The sequence below is a fragment of the Sturnira hondurensis genome, unplaced genomic scaffold (genome assembly GCF_014824575.4).
Source record: "Sturnira hondurensis isolate 20B ecotype Veracruz unplaced genomic scaffold, ASM1482457v3 Scaffold0022910, whole genome shotgun sequence".
Taxonomy (NCBI): domain Eukaryota; kingdom Metazoa; phylum Chordata; class Mammalia; order Chiroptera; family Phyllostomidae; genus Sturnira; species Sturnira hondurensis.
Window position 1 is genome coordinate 9,975,689 of NW_028095541.1, and position 20,558 is coordinate 9,996,246.

A 20,558-nucleotide genomic window follows, 5' to 3' on the forward strand; every position below is an offset into this window, starting at 1 on the left:
TCCAATCAGATTTTAATTGTATATTTTGTACATTTGTACATTTGTACATTTTGTGAATCTTGGAGTTTAATACTTTGGGTAAATCATTTAAAGAAAAAAAAACAGAAATAAGATTTAAGTTGTATTAGCTTCAGTAAATCTGCCTTCACTACTTCGTAAATATAAACCAAAAAAAAAAAAAAAAGGATTTGCCCTGGCTGGCGTAGCTCAGTGGATTGAGTGCAAGCCTGAGAACCAAAGGATCGTGGTTCGATTCCCAGTCAGGGCACATGCCTGGGTTGCAGGTCAGTTTCCAGCAGGGGATGCACAAGAGGCAACCATACATTGATATTTCTCTCCCTCTCTCCTTCCCTTCTCCTCTAAAAATAAATAAAAAAATATTTTTAAAAAGATTTTTATTAAGCCATTAAGACACAGAGAAAATAGAGATGACACAAAGGGCAGATGAAAGCGCTAAAAATTAAGTGAATCATAAATTTATAAAAGAACTACTGCATTTATAAAACAAAAACACAGTTCTATTTTCACAAAATAATCATAGAGAAGAAGAAAGAGAGCTTGGAAATTAAAAACATGAAAGCTAAAATTAAGAATTCAGTATAAGAGTTGGGTTAAAAAGTTAAAAATATTTTAAATAAACATAATTAAAATACAAAGAGAAAGCTACTAGGAGAGAAGATGTAAGAAAATTAGAGGCTCATACCAACTTTCAGGAGTCCCAGAAGACAACAGAGAAAAGAAATCGGAGAAACAAAGGAAAAGGGTATATGGGAACAATTTCCAAAACCAAAGGACATATGTTTCTAGATTGAAAGGTCCTGCTGATCTAACATAATAAATGAGATTCTCACTAATGCATGCAAATGTGAAATTTTACAGTGTCAGGAATAAAGAGAAGATCTTGAGAATGTCTAGGAAAAAAATTATGAAAGAGTCAGGAATCAAAATTGCATCAGTCTTTTACATACAAGTTCTGTATGTAGAACTTGTATTCTAGAAATCATTTGGGGGCCCTGGGGGAAAATGGTTGTCATAGTAGAATTCTATACCCAGACAAACTATCAAATAAGTATAGGGATATTTTCTGTTGGAAGGAACATGCCCCAAAAAGTTTCTCCTACATTCCCTTTCATAGGGAACTACTGGAAGATGTGAGGAGGGGGAACGAAAATGAGGAGGGGGAACAACACAGAAGAATATATAGTCTCAGAGCAGGAAGAAGCCAAATAAATGCCCAGAATGATAAAAAGAAAGTTCCAGGACACAGTTGGGCAGCACATTTACAGAGCAACTCTTCTAGATTAGAGGAGACTGATGGAGGATGTTGGCTCCTCAGGAAAATCTCTAACTGGAAAGAATGTCTGAAATTGTATTTGGGGAAAATCTTGGTAAGAGTATGACAAAATATTTGAAAAAAATAGTGACAGACTCATAGAAAACTAAGCAAATGAAAACAATTATTAACTCTAGTAAAAAAAACCAAAAAGTAAAGAAACATAATTTTAAAATACCACCTGGCTCAGCAGTAAATGTTTATATATCATAATACATCATTTCATCATAATCATAATATAAACCCTAGCAACTGAATTAACCAAAATTTTGTGATACTGAAAGGATGGATGGAAGAAGAGTATGGAAGAGTTATAGGGGAGCCAAATCATCAATGGCCATAACAGGAAGTCAGTAATAATGTCCAAAATGGATGGACTAAAAATAGCAGCATGAGCACATTATTTTAAAACACAGAGGGTGACATAAGAAAAAACAGTTCAAATGACTGAAAATGATTGTCATTGTGAGGTAGGACTGGGCTTGGGAGGCATGGGTAAAGGAACTGCTGCTATTTATTATGAGTCTGCAGGAAATTATTTTTAAGTATATGCATGAACTGGTTTAATAAAAGTTTTAATTTAAAAAATAGTAAAAAATCAGTTAAGATTTGGAAACAGGATATTTAACCTGATCCCTTCATCTTCACCCAGCTCACTTGTCCTTGTCCTTCAGTCCAAGAAGCCTTTCTTGACCTCCCCTCTAGAAAGGGTGTGTGCACAAGAGGACATTTGACTAGATCTCCCATTGTACACACCTGCGGCACCCTTTTTATACTTGGCTGTTTCCATCAGCAAATCGCCTTTTTCTATGTCTATCCTGCGAGTTCCTTGAGAGAAAAGGCAACTGGTACTTTTGTGCCTGGCACATTAGCAGGAACGAAGAGAAATGGGCATGCCTACCTTCGGCTCTGTCCACAAAGTCTCTCCTGGTATGGGAAATAAACTGATTTGATATGGCCTTTCTGACCTCATCTACTGTAGCACAGATTTTCCAAGGGAGGTAGCTCTTCGCTGACGTGGAGTGACCTGGAGGTAGTGTCCAGCAAAAAGAGTCCTATCAATAAAAACACAGTTTTTAAGAAAATCCACATGGGTTCACCTAATGGTGTGTGAATGTGTGCACCCAGGTACCTCTCTGGGGATGCTGTGTGTGCAGGAGCATGTCCACAAGCGCCATCAGTTTACCCCGCTCTCATCTTACACAGGCACTTTGTCACTTCTTCAGTGAAAGAAAATGTGATTGCAAAGACCAAAGAATTGTATCTCCACCAGTAAACTTAAGACAAAGTCAGAAGAAGAAAAGATCCCATGAATTTTAGGGCTGGCCACAGCTAAGACAGCTGCTGCTTTGCCTTGGGAGTTCCAAGCCCTCTCTCCTCTTTGCCTCCAAAGAGATTTATGATTATAAAACTTGGAACCTCTACCACCTCTTTCCATCTTCCCTCTTGCTTCCTATTTCCCTGAGAAAACTGAAGCCAGCAAAGAGAACCTCCACAGCCTCCACAGCACCTCCCAGCCACTGCATCTGTGATGGCAGAGGAGCTGCCGGGCCACACAGCAGGGCTTGACCTCGCCTGGTTCCCTAGAGCCTGCATCTGGTCTACTCCAGCCCATCCCCCCAACTACTCGCCTGCAATTCCTGTTCCTCCCTCTGTCCTGGATGGTTGCCATCGGTATCCGTGCCTGCCTTTATTTCTTCCATCTTAAAAAGAAAACTCTCCCCTCACCCTACTTCCCTCTCCAGTTACTAAAATATTTCTCAATTTCCCTTCACACTGAAATTCCTCAAAATAGTTAAGAATACTCTACTCTCCCAAATTTGTCTTTCAAGTCTCTTTTAATCTTCAGGTTCCCACTCCATCCCCTCCCTCTCCTTATAATTTCTCTATGTGAATTTCACTCCTTTTTTTCAAATGAGGGGATAGGGAAGTAGTAGTTAGAAATAAATGTGAAAAGGTGGACAGAAATAGTCTAAGAAGAACCGTAACTGTAGATGATGAAGGATTTTTGGGATATATTCAAACTCCCAGTTAGGGGTTGATGATAATGTCTTAAACTCAACAGATATACAGATGTTATCTTACTTGACTGGTGTGAGAACTGCAGCTCCCAATCTCTCCTGGAGTCCCAGCTTTGATTAAATCTTCCTTAGAGCCTAACTTCCAAATGTACTCATCATTGTAATGTGTCTGATTGGGAAGAGGATCACTAAGCGAATACGTATATCCTAATGTTCGGATGCTTTTCTGACTACAAGAAAAGATAATGGAAATTAGAGGAAAGAATTAAATACTAAGTCTCAAAATAGTACACATGTCAAAGAATTTTACTGATTACATTTTTTTAAAGATTGGCTTGAGACTTGATGCCAGAAATCATTTAATATTACAGAATTCTCTAAAAAGAAACAATCCTGTATCTTAGGATGGATCCTAAAATAAAATTTAAAAGAATAATGATAGGGAAATCATTAATTTTTTAAATTTATTTTTAAAGAGCCGAGTATTCCCCTGTAAAATAGTACTTCTGTGTCACCAGTCAGGGAAGAAAAGTTTCTCTTTACAGAAGTGTTCCAGTTAATAAAAGGAAGAAATATAAGCATTAGGATATCACTGCCTTGCAAGTCCCTAATGAAATAATGCATCCAGGCATCATCAGCCATTCTCCTTTGCAGCTCAAAGAGAGGGACTGCCGGCTTCCATGTGCTCTTGATAGACATGTACACCACCACCCACTTAACGCTTTTGCTAAAATATTCAACCTAAATCTGGCAAAGTTTTTGGAATGTCAAATTAAAGGAAATACATGAAACTAGAAACATTTTAATGACATGATGGGAGTGAAATCAGAAAAATCCAGAATCCATTTCTTCAACAAAGAAATTCTCAGAGAAAAAAGGGGAGAACCTATAGACTAAAAGAGGTAAGTGATATAATAACCAAATGGAATGTGTAGACATTTGGATTCAATTTCAAACCAACTTTTTAAAAAATTATGACGCAATTGGGGAAACTTGATTTCTGATTGGCTATATTTAATATTAAGAAAAGATTTAGATGCAATAATAGTATTATTCTATATTTTTAAAGAGTCTTTATCTTTTAGAGATATAAAAATTATTTAGAATTGAAATCATATATAAAACCTGGCAATTGCTTCAACATTATCCAATGGGGAGGCTGGGTGAAGGGTGACATATAATGTCAGTTCTTAATTATTGAAGCCAGGTGATAGCTGGAGATTCATTGTGTACAAATATATCTAAAATATTTATATTGACTTTTTTCAAAAATAGAGTTAGATTAGGTTCAGATTATGTTTGTAAGAAACCATACATCCGGAAAGTGGATATAGCTGGATGATGACTATTTGACTTGTCATCCAGCTATGTGGTCCTAAATCAAACAGAAGTGATCACAGGTACACGAGGATTCTCCCAAGGAGACAGAGCACCAATAGCTTTAAAGGGACTAATTTTCAGATCTCCATTTCTAAAAACACTCTTTCCTAACAGGCACCTGCCTGAGAACGAACCTGCATAGCTATGGGTCCTTTGTGTCCCACAGCCATTTCTCCCTTCTCCACTGCACCACAGGGTCTTACTAAGATGCATTACACCTCACCTGGGGTAAGTCCCCAACTGTGAGAGGTGCCCAGTGGGAGGGGAACTTTGCTCTAGATTTCAGGGCAGCCCCCTTGTCATCCAATTCCACACCCTAGGTCTTGCCTAGGTCTCTTGTTTCTGAGGGAGTGAACGATGAGGCTACAACCAGGGCATTATAGCCTGTGTGGGATGATCTGAATTTAGATGCATTGTAGTGGCATCCCTCAGAGTAATGTCTAGTTTTCCATCTTCTAAAAATGATAAATATTCACTCCTCATCAGGGAGATGCCTCTGGGAAGAGAGCAGAGAATATAGAATACTGAAAATGTCTCTTTCCTCCAGAGATTTAGAGCATTTTTTTAGCTTTTAAAAAATGTCTAGGATATGTCCTCAGCGGGAAAGAAAAGCTTCTCTGAGTAGGAGAGGGTGGTGATGCTGATTCTTCTAAATATAACTGGAATCTTTTCCAAAGCTACCAAAGTTTTAAAGATTCGTGGGATAAAAGCAGTACATAAAAATCTTGTGAATATTTTTCAGATTTTGTGTTCATCACTCAATAAGGTATTTAAATCTTATCTTTAAACCCAATCATATTATGAAGTGTCTACCCCAGTGCAGCCAGTCTTCATTTTACTTTTTGTAGTAAACTTTTAACAATATGTGAGAGTGTGTGCTGGCTTGCCAAACCAATTAATTTTTACCACTTACAACTTTATCTTTCATTAAACTCATAATAAATGTTTGAGTTGCTGTCTTAAGAATTCAGTAAAATTATTTCTGATTTCTGTATATAATTATTATTTAATTATTCCCAAGTGTCAAGTGCACTAAAGTTCTAGACACTTGAGAACATATTTAACTAAGGAAATTTTTTAAATTATACTTCTCTCTTCGCAGATACTTTACATATTCCATTGCATTATTCTTATTACTTGGATATATTTAATCATATTAGACCTGAATCTTTTTGTACTTCCATGTCTACTTTTAATAACCTTCCCTAAAATGTGCATTCCATAGTTTATCAGTAGTTTTCATAATATTCTTCAAAACATACATTAATACTTCATTAATATGAAGTGTAGTCATATTTTATCATGGCTGTAAGAAAACCTAATTGTTCTTGTTGGTTTGACAATAAGGACTGATTTTACTGACAAGGTAAATATGGTGAAAGTTGTATGAATTAAATCTTCAGCTCCAAGATTTTGATAAAAATATATTTTAAGTATGTGATGGCATAAGCTTTTTATTTTAAAAAGATCATATTGGAAAGCTTTTGTTGAAACTGATGTTCCTATTTTTTACGTCCTTTTTGAGTATATAATATTAAAACAGGTTTCCTCCAAATAAGAGTAACATGTAATTTATAGCCATTTGTTAACACATGCCTTTTCAATACACTTCTCAGAAAATGAGACAGGAAATAACTCAATAACTGGATAGCAAATCATTTAATTATTTGCTTTCAATAAAATTGAATGAGTGCCCATCCATGGTGTCAGCCAACCAACCATTAAAAACACAACACAGACAGGGCTGAGCGACAGTGAGGACGCCTTTCATTCATGTCTACTTACTTACATGAACAAGGTTTCCCAACAGCATGATCTACAAACTTAAAAAACTTTAAATAAGCAGAAAAAAGTAATGCTGAATGTGGTCTTATCCCCAAAATAATAACACTCAAAATTAGAAACATAAACCAATTGAAACAAACACAGCCCCATTTATCTCATTAAGACTTAGTTCCAAAACTTTTACTTTTTCTATTTAATAATTACTAACTTTTTTGTTGTATGCATTTCTTTGAGCAAGTATGTACTAAAAGCAATTGTGATAACTCAATACTTAGGGTCTCATAACATGTTTAAAAATTAATTTTGATTAATATATGAAAATAGTTATCAAGAAGTATAATGGAGTGGTTGATAAATTGCTCTCAGATACAAAAATATATTACAGCAGGGTAAAATTCTATGGAGGAAGTAGAGCAGGACTAAGTTCAAGAAGGAAAAGAAAAGAAGTAAATTATCTATTAAAGAAGACCTCATCTGTGCATTGTTTAAAAGGATCATATAGCCTGTATCAGTTTGCTAAGGCGGTTAGATTACCCATTGGTTATATTCAAAGAAATGACTTACCAGTTTTATTTTTAAACTCAGTCTTTAGGATGGGCTTGAAGTTTTATCTTTTCAACTATTTAAGTTTATGATGAAAACTTTTCTGTGAACTTAAAGATGTAAAGTTTGAGGCACACTGACCTAGACTTCATTAGTAACCATTTGTTTTTGGCTCTCATCTCACATGTTTCTTCTTCAGACAACTGTTACTGTATGGGAAGCTGGAGGAATCATTACTGCCAGAGGATAAATCTCCCAGGGAAGGGACATGATGTGACTCAGTGGTATAGCCAATAACTTGGAAGTCAGGGGTCTCGCAGCCCTGTACATCTTGGGAGTCTGTCACGTATTATGCTGGGGAGAATGAATGCAACATTTTTGAGGAAATCTTTATTTCTAGTCACTGTGCTAGTACTTTTATTCTGTGCTCAGAACCACCACTAACCACAACCATGAGACACAGGTGGCTTGTGACTTGCCTCGGGTAGCAGAGATAAATTAGGTTAGAGCAGGGAGTGGATGCTAGAATCAATTTCTGCCTGACTCCACAGCCATGGTCTTGCCGATACTCCACTTGACTTCTCAATAATTTGACCTTCAAGATGAAAAGATCTTTCTTGGAAACAGTTTACAAAGTAAACACAGGCAAGTGAAGTCTCTCCATGCTAATTTCCCACCTACCCTGATGTCCTGAAAGATGCCAGGGGTTTCAAGTTTCACTCTGGCTCACCAGCCAGTGAGCTGGGAGAGGCAGCCTACCAACAAAAATTCCCACCAGTTGTTATTCTGTTGGAACTGGAGAAGTTGCTGGCCAGCACTACTTTAGGAAGCAAAAGTGGAGGCGTGAAGGTAAGGGTAAAGCTACTGGGGCGTTCTTCCAGCTTCCAAGACTAGTAGTGTTGATAGAAGTGTTAACAATTCCTCACTCATCCATTCATTCGGTTGTCATTGACTGCTTACTATGGCTCAGGCAATGGATTCATCCTCATGTCCATGGGTCATACATGTAAGTTCTTTGACTCCTCCATTTCCCATACTATTCCTACCCTTCCCCTGTCTATTTTATACCTACTAATTATGCTTCTTATTCCTTGTACCTTTTCCCCCATTCTCCCCCCACCCCTTCTCCACCAATAACCTTCCATGTGATCTCCATTTCTGGGAATCTGTTCCTGTTCTGTGTTTAGATAGCACAAGTCTATTAGCCTACTTAGAGCTCGATTGTAGATCAAGACACACAGTAACATTTTAAGTATATTTTATCAATTATGCTATTACAGTTGTCCCAATTTTTCCCCTTTATTCCCCTCAGCCCAGCAACCCCCTCCCAGAGCATTCCTCCCCTTATTTAGTTCATGTCCATGGGTCACACATATAAGTTATTTGGCTTCTCCATTTCCCATACTATTCCTAACCTTCTCTTGTCTATTATGTGCCTACCCAAATATGATTCTTATTCCCTGTACCTTTTCCCCTATTCTCTGCCCCCTCCCCATCCCCACTGATAACCCTGAATGTGATCTGCATTTCTGTGATTCTGTTCCTGTTCTAATTGTTTGCTTAGTTTGCTTTTGTTTTTGTTTTTAGGTTCAGTTGTTGATAGTTGTGAGTTTGTTGTCACTTTACTGTTTGTATTTTTGATCATATTCTTTTTCTTACATAAATTTCTTTAACATTTCATATAATAAGGGCTTGGTGATGATGAACTCCTTTAGCTTTACCTTGTCTGGGGGTCACTTTATCTGCCCTTCTATTCTAAATGTTAGCTTTGCTGGATAGAGTAATCTTGGAAGTAGGTCCTTGCCTTTCATGACTTTGAATACTTCTTTCCAGCCCCTTCTTCCCTGCAAGGTTTCTTTTGAGAAATCAGCTGACAGTCTTGTGGAAACTCCTTGATAGGTAACTGTCTCCTTTTCTCTTGCTGCTTTTAAGATTCTCTCCTTATCTTTAATCTTGGGTAATGTAATTATAATGTGCCTTGGTATGTTCCTCTTTGGGTCCAACTTGGGAATCTCTGAATTTCCTGGACTTCCTGGAAGTCTATTTCCTTTGCCAGATTTGGGGAGTTCTCCTTCATTATTTTTTTCAAATAAGTTTTCCATTTCTTGCTCTTCCTCTTTTTCTTCTGGCACCCCTAAGATTCAGATGCTGGAATGTTTAAAGTTGTCCCAGAGGTTCCTGAGCCTCTTTCCATTTTTTCGAATTATTGTTTCTTCGTTCTGTTCTGGTTTACGTTTATTTCTTCCTTCTGCTCCAAACTGTTGATTCAAATCTCAATTTCCTTCCCTTCATTGTTGGTTCCCTGTATATTTTTCTTTATTTCACTTTGCACAGGCTTCAGTTTTTCCTCTATTTTGCAACCATATTCAACCATTTCTGTGAGCATCCTGATTATCAGTGTTTTGAACTCTACATCTGACAGGTTGGCTATCTCTTCATCATTTAGTTCTACTTCTGGAGTTTTGATTCATTCTTGAATTTGGGCCATATTTCTTTGTCTTGGTGTATTTGTTATATTGTAAGGGGCAGAGCTTTAGGTATTCGCCAGTGTGGGGCTTCCCTCTTTGTTGCATTGTGGTGCTGTGTACATTCTAGGACCCTGTGGGTCTCTCCAATGAGCTGTACTGTGAAGCTGGGAGCTTCTCCCACCTCCACAACCCCCACATATTTGTGAAGAAACAATAATTCGAAAAAATGGAAAGAGGCTCAGGAACCTCTTTGGGCCAGAAGTCCCAACACACAGTAACTTGATGAAAAATCCATGGTTCCATTTTCTTCAGTTTCCTGCAGGAGGTTTGGGCATTGTTTGAAGAGGGAACTCTCTAAGGTCCCTGTGGGAGAACTGTGCATGCAGTAGGTCCTACCTGAATGCATTCTTCATAAGCCCTCTCTGGTTACTCTTCTCATTTGTTTTGAATTCTGAATAGAATAAAATAGAAGTGAACAAATTAAAGTGTGCATGCCAGTCTGACTCAAGTAGGGATGTACCGGATTAAAGCAGGCACTGCTCCTGTCTTTGGCGTGAATGCAGTCTTCATCGTGGTGGCATAGGAGTCCCAGTGGGTGTCACCTGCTAAAAGTACAATAAAACATGTTTAAAACAGTCAGGCCAGCATATATTAATCAAATGTTGTCTTAATAATTAAAATAACTTTGCAAGAGAAAACATTGGGGACAGTAATTTTGATTCTAAAGAAATAAAGGCCAAATTTTGTCCTCCACTAAGAGAGAAAATTCAACTAAATAATTTGAGTTTTCCCCCTACATAAAAATAGGTCTATTGTTTTTCTTGAGAATTCATACATACTACTACTTTAAAGTTTTTTTAAAGATTTTATTTATTTATCTTTAGAGGTGAAGGGAAGGAGAGAGGGAGAGAAATATCAATGTATGGTTGCCTCTCGTGAGTCCCCTGCTGGGAACTGGCCTGCAACCCAGGCATGTGCCCTGACTGGGAATCGAACTGCGATTGTGTGGTTCGCAGGCCCGCACTCAATCCACTGAGCTACGCCAGCCAGGGCCATACCTGCTACTTTAATGAGTTTCAGCAATATGTAAAAATGTAAAGCAAAAATTCATTTGATATTCTATCATCTTAAAATGCTCACTGTTTCTGATTTAGTGATCAACTTTTTATATATCATATTAGACAAACTGGTTAAACACATGAAATGATTGTGCACAAATCAGAGTTTATGTATCAGGTTTCTTTTTTTACCCCCTTGATTTTCCTCCACCATGTACCCTCCCCCCCACCATCATTCCCCCACTTAGTTCATGTCCATGGGTCATACATATAAGTTCTTTGGTTTCTTCATTTCCCATACTATTCCTAACCTTCCCCTGTCTATTTTATACCTACTAATTATGCTTCTTATTCCTTGTACCTTTTCCCCCATTCTCCCCCCACCCCTTCTCCTTCAATAACCTTCCATGTGATCTCCATTTCTGGGAATATGTTCCTGTTCTAGTTGTTTGCTTAGTTAGTTTTTATTTTTGTTTTTGTTTTTTTTTTTAGGTTCAGTGTTGATAGTTGTGAGTTTGTTGCACTCTACTGTTTGTATTTTTGATCATCTCTTTTTTCTTCAATAAGTCCCTTTAACATTTCATATAATAAAGACTTGGTGAAGATGAACTCCTTTAACTCGACCTTATCTGGGAAGCACTTTATTTGCCCTTCCATTCCAAATGATAGCTTTGCTGGGTAGAATCATCTTGGATGTAGGTCCTTGCCTTTCCTGACTTCAAATACTTCTTTTCACCCCCTTCTTCCCTGCAAGATTCTTTTGAGAAATCAGCTGATAGTCTTTTAGGAACTCCTTTGTAGGTAACTGTCTCCTTTTCTCTTGCTGCTTTTAACATTTTCTCCTTATCTTTAATCTTGGGTACTGTAATCATGATGTGTGTTTGTGTGTGCTTTCTTGAGTCTAACTTGTTTGGGACTCTCTGAGCTTCCTGGACTTCCTGGAAGTCTGTTACCTTTGCCAGTTTGGGGAAGTTCTCCTGCATTATGTTTTCAAATAAGTTTTTCATATGAAAAACATTTTTTTGAATTCTTGTTTTTTTGAATTCTTGTTTCTTCATTCTGTTCTGGTTTATGTTTATTTCTTCCTTCTGCTCCAAACTATTGATTTGAATCTCAGTTTCCTTCCCTTTACAGCTGATTCCTTGTACATTTACCTTTATTTCACTTATCATAGCCTTCACTTTTTCTATCTGTGACCATATTCAACCAATCCTGTGAGCACCCTGATTACCAGTTTTTTGAACTCTGCATCTGGTAGGTTGGCTATAGCTTCATTTCTTAGTTCTATTTTTGGAGCTTTGATGTGTCCTATCATTTGGGCCATATTTTTTTTTTTCTCTCAGTGCACCTGTTACGTAGTAAAGTGTGGAGCCTTAGGTGTTCAGCACCAGAATGGAACAATTCCGGTGGCTGTGTTTTGGCACAGTATGTGGGTGAGGAGTCCAAGAGGGAACAATGCCACTTGCTCAGCTCCCCTCTGGCTTTCAGTCACTTCCTCTGCTACCCACAAGCAAATTGGGCCCTTCTGGTACTAATTCCCAGGTGGGCGGTACATTCTAGGACCCTATGGGTCTCTCCATTGAACTCTTCTGTGAGGCTGGGATTTCTTCCCGCTCTCTCAACTCCCACATATTTTTTTCAGTCAGTTTCAGTCAGAGGTTTTGAAGTTTTATTTCTCCACATTGGAACCCTAGGTTGTGCAGTCTGTCTGGCTCCCCAGTTGTTCCTCCATTTTATCAGCATGCAAATGTGGGACTGCCCATTCCAGCAGCCGCCACCTTGCTGCTGCTAGTCCTGTCCACCACTGCTGCCTGTGTCCAGCCCTCCTACTGGTCTGGATGAATGTTTCTTCTTTAACTCCTTGGTTGTTGGACTTCCATTTGGTTCACTCTTCTCACAATTCTGGTCATTTTTTGTTTTTAAATTTGTTGTTGTCCTTTGTTTTGTTGTGCGAGTAGACAAAGTGTATCTACCTATGCCTCCATCTGGCAGGAAGTCTATATATCAGGTTTCATCCTGGACACCTTCTCCTGCTCCTTGTTCTCCCTACTTATTATCACCTGCCTCCTCTGAGCTCACTCATGTTAACAACTGTGCCTGTTTCTTTCCAGACTTTTATACCTCCTGATATAATCATATACCAATTTACATTTATATATGTAAATTTACAAATTAGGGAAAATTTGTAACTTTGTAACTTATAGGGTCAAATTTGTAACCCTATAACCCTATATAATTTCATTAACCAATGTCACCCCAATAAATTCAATAAAAAAGTTTTTTAAAAGGGCTCATATTACACAAAGTAATATGACTAATATCCTTTCTTCTGTCACATAACAGTGTCATATGGGAATCCCCTCGAACTCATCCAGTTCATTCTTTAATGACTGGATGAATAACTCTAATTCATTCTTTATAATGACTGTGCAAGATTGTGCAGTATAGTTGTTGTTTAAAACTTTGAGACTGGCTGAGATCAACAAGGGAGGAGGCATAGAGGAAATGAAGCCTGTGGCATGCCAATATCAGGAGGTTAGGGAGAGGAGAAACAGCCTGGGAAGAACACAGAGAAGAGCAGTTGGCGAGGTGAGAAGAAAACCAGGAGGGTGAGGTGTCCTGAAACCCAGCAGAAGAAAGGGATCACCTATGGCAAAAGCTGTTGGCAGGGCCCAAGAAGAATTCACCATTAGGCAGACACTAGCAACAACAGAATTTATCTGCCCCATCTGCCCACTGTCAACAAAGCACCATCAAATTTCTTGGGAATGTGCGTTTTAAATTTATTCAGTCTGTCTCTCATTCTTCATATTTTGGCAGTTACCTGTTGCTTTTTTACATTTCACTAGAACCTGGGTTGAATGTGCCCTTTAATGTTTAAATAAACCACTGTCTGGAGTGCATCTCCTCATATCTAGAACTGTAGACACGTCATTGTGTGTTTGCTCCCACTCACACATCCTAAATACAGTGCCTGCCAAAGATATTTCTCAAATACCCCTTCAACTTTCAAATATTCTTAAAATTTGTATGCCCTTGCCAAGCATTCAGACCCCTGACCAAATATTCCATTGTTGCCACCTGTGGACTTATTCCTCACCACCCCATCTCTCCCCACCAGGGCTTCTGTCTAATTGAACAGGCCCATGGGTCCAGCCAGGCAGGGGAATCTGCTCACCTGTGACTATTTACCTGCTGCTTTAACACAAGTTGAGTTTTGCCTCCACCCAGAGGCTTCCCCAGTCAACTAAAGCCTCAGCCCTATGTGTTGCAGCCCATATGTCTGCTCACACAGACTCCTGGTATCCACGTTCTGCTCCCTCTCGGGAAGAAATGACCTTTTCCTGGGATACTCCTACTTTAGTGGGAATCATTTCATGCTTGGAAGCATTTTATAGCAACAGCAGAATTAAATGGCCTAAGTTAAGAAAATTTCAAACACAGACACATAAGTAGGAAGAAATTGTGAGAAAGTGCTGCTCTTCAAAGAAGTCATTTTTTAACTTGACTGGAACCTCTGAAAAATGGCAACAGCCACCAGGCCAGAAAGCCTTCTCCCCTAGAGCCACCAGAGGGAGTTCGGCTCTCCAACACCTTAATTTGGGGGGTCTGGGCCCCTTCAATGGGAACGGATACATTTCTGTTGCTTTAAGCCACCAGTGTGTGGTAATTTATGGCAGTCATTGGAAGTAACACAGCACTTAAGAGCTCAATCTATAGCAGTATTTTAATAGTAGTTAGTCCATAGCAGTCATCATCAATCTCATTCTGTTTGGGGATGAAGCTGGGCGGTGACACAAGAGGATTAACTTTTGAAGAGTGCCACTTCTGAAAGGGAGGATAGAGAGACCCCAGACTGAATGTGAAGAGGAAACTTGCCCAGGGGGAGGGAACTTTGGAGCAGGACCAATGAGGCCTGGTGATGGAACCAAGTTGTCAACGAAGCTGTGCTCCCATCCACTCTGAGTGGCTGGGGCCTTCTTTACTGAACTGGTAGAAGGACAGGAGACAATTTTGGATTGAGTTTGAGGACCTTCCGGGGCATTCAAATGGATCAGGTAGACACTTGGATATTTTAGTCTCAAAAGGCAGAGGAACATCCCTGTTAGAGTTCAGACTAGAGAGCCATTGACTCTTCATGGACTCGAAGTCCTGCCGCAGGGTGGCTACTCACAGAGGAGGCAGACTGAGAAGTGCACATGCAGGGGATGCCTATAGTTCCCCAACAAGAGGGAAAGAGGAGACAGTGAAAGAAACCAAGACTAGTGGCTGGAAAGGGAGGAGGAAATCCAGGAGTGCTGTGCCTCCTCTTTGCCCTACCAACATATAGAAAACGGATGTTTTACATAGCTTTTGTTCTTAGTTATTTTCATGTTCTATCCTCAATTTACAGAGATTTAGCAGAATGGAAAATGCATCTCATGCATTCTTGTGGGACTGTGGTTCTAGGGAATTTGCAGTTGAACAATCCCCATTGCTCTGGAGCCACCCCGGAACCACGTCACCCAGCTAGAAGGCTGCAAGGAGTTGTTATTGCCATGAGAAAGGCCAGACTGGAGCTGTCTGCACTGCAATGGTGCTGCCAGCATCAAAGCTACAGTGGCTCTCCCTCCACTGACACAAAAAGCTGAGTGAGTAAATCTGCTGCATTTGCATGCAAAATTAGTTTTAAAAGCACTACAGCTGTTAAATACAAAAATCACTTTGAAAGAAAAATCAGCAAAGGTTACAAGCAGCAGCTGAAGGCCATAGTTTGCAGCCTCTGCTACAGCCACGTGCTGGGGGCTGGGGCTGGTGAATGGGACAGCTGCCTTTGTGGATCCCCTGGCGGGGCGGGGGTGGGGTGGGGGGGGGTGGGCTGTGTCCTTGCATTCTCCACCCCTGCCCCCCTCTCTGTGCTGTTTTCCAGGGGATCATGACCCTTGCTGGGTCTCCTGTCTTCAGAGCTTCCCACCTCGCCTCATGCTTTGGCTTTTTTTTTCTCCTGGAAAAGCACTAGTCCATTTTTCCCCCTGCCGCACTCCAAGCATTTCATGGGGTGTTTAAAAGCACCTGAGCATTTCAGGACGGGGGCAGAAAGAGTGCTGAAAGTTAAGTAGAGGTAAGGTCATAAACACCCTCTCAGCTTCCCTGACTCCTAGCCTCTCCTTAAACTGAGTCTCATCTTTGAGGGGAGAGGCAGACACCCTCAAAGACAAAAGCAGCCTTTGCTCTTGTGTATCTTACCTCCAGGAAAGAAACCGCCCCCCGCCCCACCCCAACCCCTGGGTTGGCAGGGTCCACAGTCTTACGTGGCAGGATCTTTGGGCCGCATTGAGAGGGGTGAGGGGCCTCCGGCCCAGGCTGTGCCATTCGTGCCTCAACACGCAGTCGCCAGGGTCCTTGTTCCAGATGGACTAGGGCTGCGGGAGCTAGGATACTTTGTGACGCGTCGCCATGGAGACGCGGGTCCGTTGTGCCCCAGCGAATTTGTTCAGGCGTCACAGGGGACTTAACACAGAGGGCTAGGGGACCAGGTGTGAAAAGCAAGATGTGCTTCTAGTATTATGGATACCTTGCTTTCATGTATTTATATAGGAGCCTTTTTGAACATTGCTTGTGTATTTGTGGAAAACAAAAGGGAAGTAGATGGAAAAGAAAGAGACATCAGATTCTCAACTACAAAGTTTACTCATAACTTTCATCTGAAGAAAAAGAGAGCAAAGTGTCCCAGATCTTTGCAGTGAGTAGGGGCCAAGCAAGAGGACCAAATCACAGGGATCCTGGAGTAGGTAGAGCCAGAACCATAGTTCCCGAAAAAATGTCGTGCTCCCAGGCTGCTCATCCTCATACAGTAATTAGAAGGGAACAGGAGAGTGAAGTGTCCTTGGGAACAACAGCCTGCAAGCATGTTTGTGACACCTTGCTTTTCATAGGCCCTGCTCCGTCATGTTTTGCGACTCTCCTGCCCCTGCAGCTGAAACTGCGATCCTCACCCCATGTAGTAGGGTTCTCCCAGAAAGTGGCAGAGTTCTCCCAGAATGTGGTGGGGTTTTATCTTCATATGCTTAGCAACTGCCTGGTAATTTGAATATTACTAAATAGCTGTCTCCAGGGTAGGACACTGCTATTTCCTACTTGGATGCAAAGAGAAGACATGAATTAGGTGGAGACTGCTGGCAGCATGTTGAGAATGTAATTTACACCATTTCTTATCTTTAAAGGGTTTGCTCTAATACAGGATTTTAGGGGAACAGTGAATTGGAACAAAGGGAGGTTTGCAAAGGACACAGAATAGGCATCAAAGTAAGGATTCTAAGTATATAAGCAGGGAAGTTCTTTGAAATGAGGATCTATATTAGCATTTTCTGAGATTTTAGTCTTATCTATATAATGGAATGGATAGAACACATTTTGGGCTCTCAAATTTTATAGCAGTGAATGATGCAACACATTACAAGGCATAGACTTCGTCAATGTTATTAAAAGGAATGAGTCTAAGTTAGGATATAGTAGTGGCATCTAAATCAGGAAAGTAACACCCAATAACAGATTACTCTCTGGAAATGGGAGAGCTAGTTACCATAGCATAATTTAAGAGAAATGTATATTTTTAAAAAAATAGAGCAGTGAGGAAGGAATTTTAAAAGTAAGTTCTTATTAATATCTTCCATTTGTTTCCTCTTGGGTGAGCTGTGAAATGGGGTTCACACTGAGTGGAGAGCTCCTTGTACTTTCTGCATGGGGCCCTTAGAACAAAGCAGAAACTTCTCTGAGCCCATTTTTTTCTCTGTAAAATGAGTCCACTAGTACTCACTTCACCATGTGGTAAAAATAAATACTTCTCAATGACAACTTATAAACTGTAAAGCCACACAAACATAAGTCTTACTCCTTTGTCTTACTGCTATTCTGATCTTTATTCCTTTTATTGTCCTTCAGTGCTGCCTCAAAATGGATTTTCTGGGGCAGATTCATTTTATTGTGAGCATACAGCACAGGGCAGGAAGCTCCTGGCTTTGAAGTTGGATTGCTTGAGGCAACCGTTTTCAATGATAAAGTGGCATTGTTTCCTTCTTTCCCTCTGCAAACACTGACTGTGCACTGGGACTGAGCTGCTCTAGGACATTAAGGGCAATGCCCTGGGTATCATGGGAGCTTGGGAGATTGTTGTAGAAGAGGAAATGTCTGAGCTGAGTTCTCCCAGATGTCTGGGAGGCAGCCGGGGCAAGAAGGAGAGGTGCCCGGATGCCCAGTAGGGGCCCATGAGGCACGGAAGAGCCTAGCACGCCAGAGCCCCTGGGCAGCACGGCATTTCCAGATTGTAAAGAGTAAAGGAAGGTGAGAGGCAGCTGGAGTGGAAGCCCTGCAGGCCAGGCATGGAGCTCAAACTTGAGAATTGACTGGAGGGGTTAAGCAGCAGAGTGAAGGGGTCAGGTCAGAAGGTTAGGTACACCCTGGCCTCTTTTCCCCAGGAGCAAGAGAAGCAAGTGTCCATGTGGCTTGCCAGAATAAGTTAATCATTCAGAAATAAAGACATCAGTTAAAAGATGTTAAAAAGGCATGTTAAAAGACGTTAAGGAATGTTAAAAGACACTATCATGCCTTTTAACAAACTTGTGATTAAAAACAATTGAGAAGTTGTATCAAATGGGTTAATTGTTGATTGGTTGTGTCCAGTCTAAATGACCATGGTAAATTTCTTTATGTACACACACATACACAAACATACGCATGAACACAGAGAAACATAATGTGAAATAGTAAAGACAGGTGGGTTGTGGAAGGAGGAGAGCCAGCAAGTATAGAGCCCTCCACTTTTGTCTGTGAAGAAGAAAGTCTCCAGCTGGGGAAAGGGAGTGGGTCAGGTAGAGAGTTACTACTTCACAAAGAGAAGATTGAACAAGTTCTTAGGCCAAGGGTAAGGAGCAGGGAGAGAGAGCTGGACGCTGCAGCAGGGCCCCCACGGATCCCCATTCAGTAAGTCAGCTGGGGCCTGACATGCTTCGAATCTAACAAGATCGCAGGTGACTCAGAGTTTGAGATGGACAGATCTAGGGCCCTGTCCCAGGCCCAGCAGCCTGGGCTCAAAGTGCACTGATCCACAGGGGCTCATCAGACACGCAGAGGCTCAGGCCCTGCCCAGGCCTATGGAACCAGATCTGCAGCATCACCAGACTTCCCAGAGTTTCTTCTGCTCATTCAAGTTTGAGAAGCTCTGCTCCAGGTAATTTGTCTCCCAATGAGAGGGAGAACAAAGAGTTGCTGGGAGAATTTAAAGAGAAACCTGATGTGGGACATGTAAAGGGCTTGGCAAGTGGCTACTCCCAAAAGCCCAGAAGAGGTCTCAGGCCATCTACAGTGAGGCCCACATAGTCTGGATATGACTGTTCTGAGCGAAGTTTCTCTGGCTTAGTGGTTTTATTTGCACAAAAGACTTTTGATTACTATGTAATATACAGTGCTTTGAGTGTCTTCATATAAAAATATTTTACTTTTTCTTGTTTTAGTTGATTCAATCTTAAAACATTTTCTGAATTTTTGTGATGGATTCTCAATTATTCAGGGTTCCCTAGAGAAACAGAACTGAGAGAGAGAGAGAGAGAGATTTAAGAAATTGGCTCACACAATTGTGTAGCCTGACAAGTCTGAAAGCTGCAGAGTGGGTCACAGGCTGGAGGCCCAGGGCAGAGCTGATGTTGAAGCTCAAGTCCAAAGGCTAACTATGCAGAATTTACTTTTGCTCAGGTCGATCTTTTGTTCTATTCAGGCCCTCAGCTGATGGGAGATGCCTTACATTGTGGAGGGCAATCTGCCTCGCTCAAAGTGCACTGATTTATGAATCTTGTCCAAAAGAACCCTCATAGAAACATCCAGAATGTTCGACTACCATGGCCCAGTCAAGTGGACCCAAAAATTAACCATCTCAGACTCAGGTCTTCTTGAGGTCATCTAGTTATTACCTTACACTAAGATTATGGTGAAGTAGTCCAAGAATGACTACTATTTTTTATTTAAAATCCAGAAAAAACATTCTATAATATTCTCTATTTTATTGGAACAGTCCAATTTAATGTGAAAAATTCTAAACTCTGATTCTAACTGTCCACTCACTAAACTTGCATTTTATCCAAATAAAGCCGTAACAGCAAGTATAAACTGTTGATTCGATCAAAACCTTGTCAGTCCTGTATAAATGCCACCTCTCTCCTGGGCCATCCTGTTCTCTTGGATTCTTGTATTTCTGTCATTTCTGAACTCTTAAGAAGCTGGCCAGGCCAGCCATTGGGTAATTACCAGTGCCTTATACTGTGAGTTCTTACAAGTTTATTTAAGTGGTGAACATCAAGTGTGAACACTAATTTAACTCAGATGTACTAGCATTTATCCATCCAAGTGAATATAGTGATCTTCAAAAGTAGTAGTAATTTACTCCAATGACGCTGCCATTGCTTGAAGCATTTTAAAAGTTCCTTAGAAATTTCCTTTAGAAATGCATGCATATTCCTTTTGAATTTCTTAAGTAGGGACCTAACTTTGCTCTTTGACAGAATACTTTGAGCATTTGAAACAATAAAAAGACATTTGAGTTGATAATTAAGGTAAGCAATAACATTGGACAATATTATCCTTTAGCCAAAAATCAAAATTTCCCATGAGGTAATGAGAAGAAAATGCTCTCACTCTATCGATAACGTTCAGATTTGCAGAATTAAAAGCCTCCAAGGTGACCCTTTCACTGAGAGCTTAGCTAAACCAGCCAGTTTGATAAATCAATCCTTACAGATTTGTTTTAAAACAAGTTTTATAGTTACACATCATTGATTTTATCTCCAAATCCGGATCATAAACATCGTGGACGTTTTCCTTTTGGAACTTCTCTCACAGCACTTACTGTTCTTGGTGGCCCATACACCGACCCGTCTTCCCCTACAAGACTGGAAGCTCCTGGAAAGCTCGGGCCCTGCTTTGGGTACCCTCCTCTGCCAGC

At 40.3% G+C, this 20,558-nt stretch overlaps 1 protein-coding gene across 2 annotated transcripts in view; it reads right to left on the bottom strand.

Moving 5' to 3' along the window:
- TEX26 (testis expressed 26) overlaps positions 1–15,989 on the bottom strand; it is a 28,193-nt gene extending 12,204 nt beyond the window's left edge. The window contains exons 1-4 of one of the 2 annotated variants that reach the window (XM_037037111.1): positions 15,880–15,989; positions 10,051–10,132; positions 3,419–3,584; positions 2,235–2,388 (exon numbers count right to left, since the gene is read on the bottom strand). In XM_037037111.1, the coding sequence (XP_036893006.1) occupies positions 2,235–2,388; positions 3,419–3,584; positions 10,051–10,132; positions 15,880–15,940 (463 nt within the window). In that variant the 5' untranslated portion in view covers positions 15,941–15,989. Of the gene's footprint in view, positions 1–2,234; positions 2,389–3,418; positions 3,585–10,050; positions 10,136–15,879 lie in introns of both variants that reach the window. The other variant, XM_037037110.1, reaches the window with a different exon arrangement.
- Between the last annotated feature and the right edge of the window lie 4,569 nt (positions 15,990–20,558).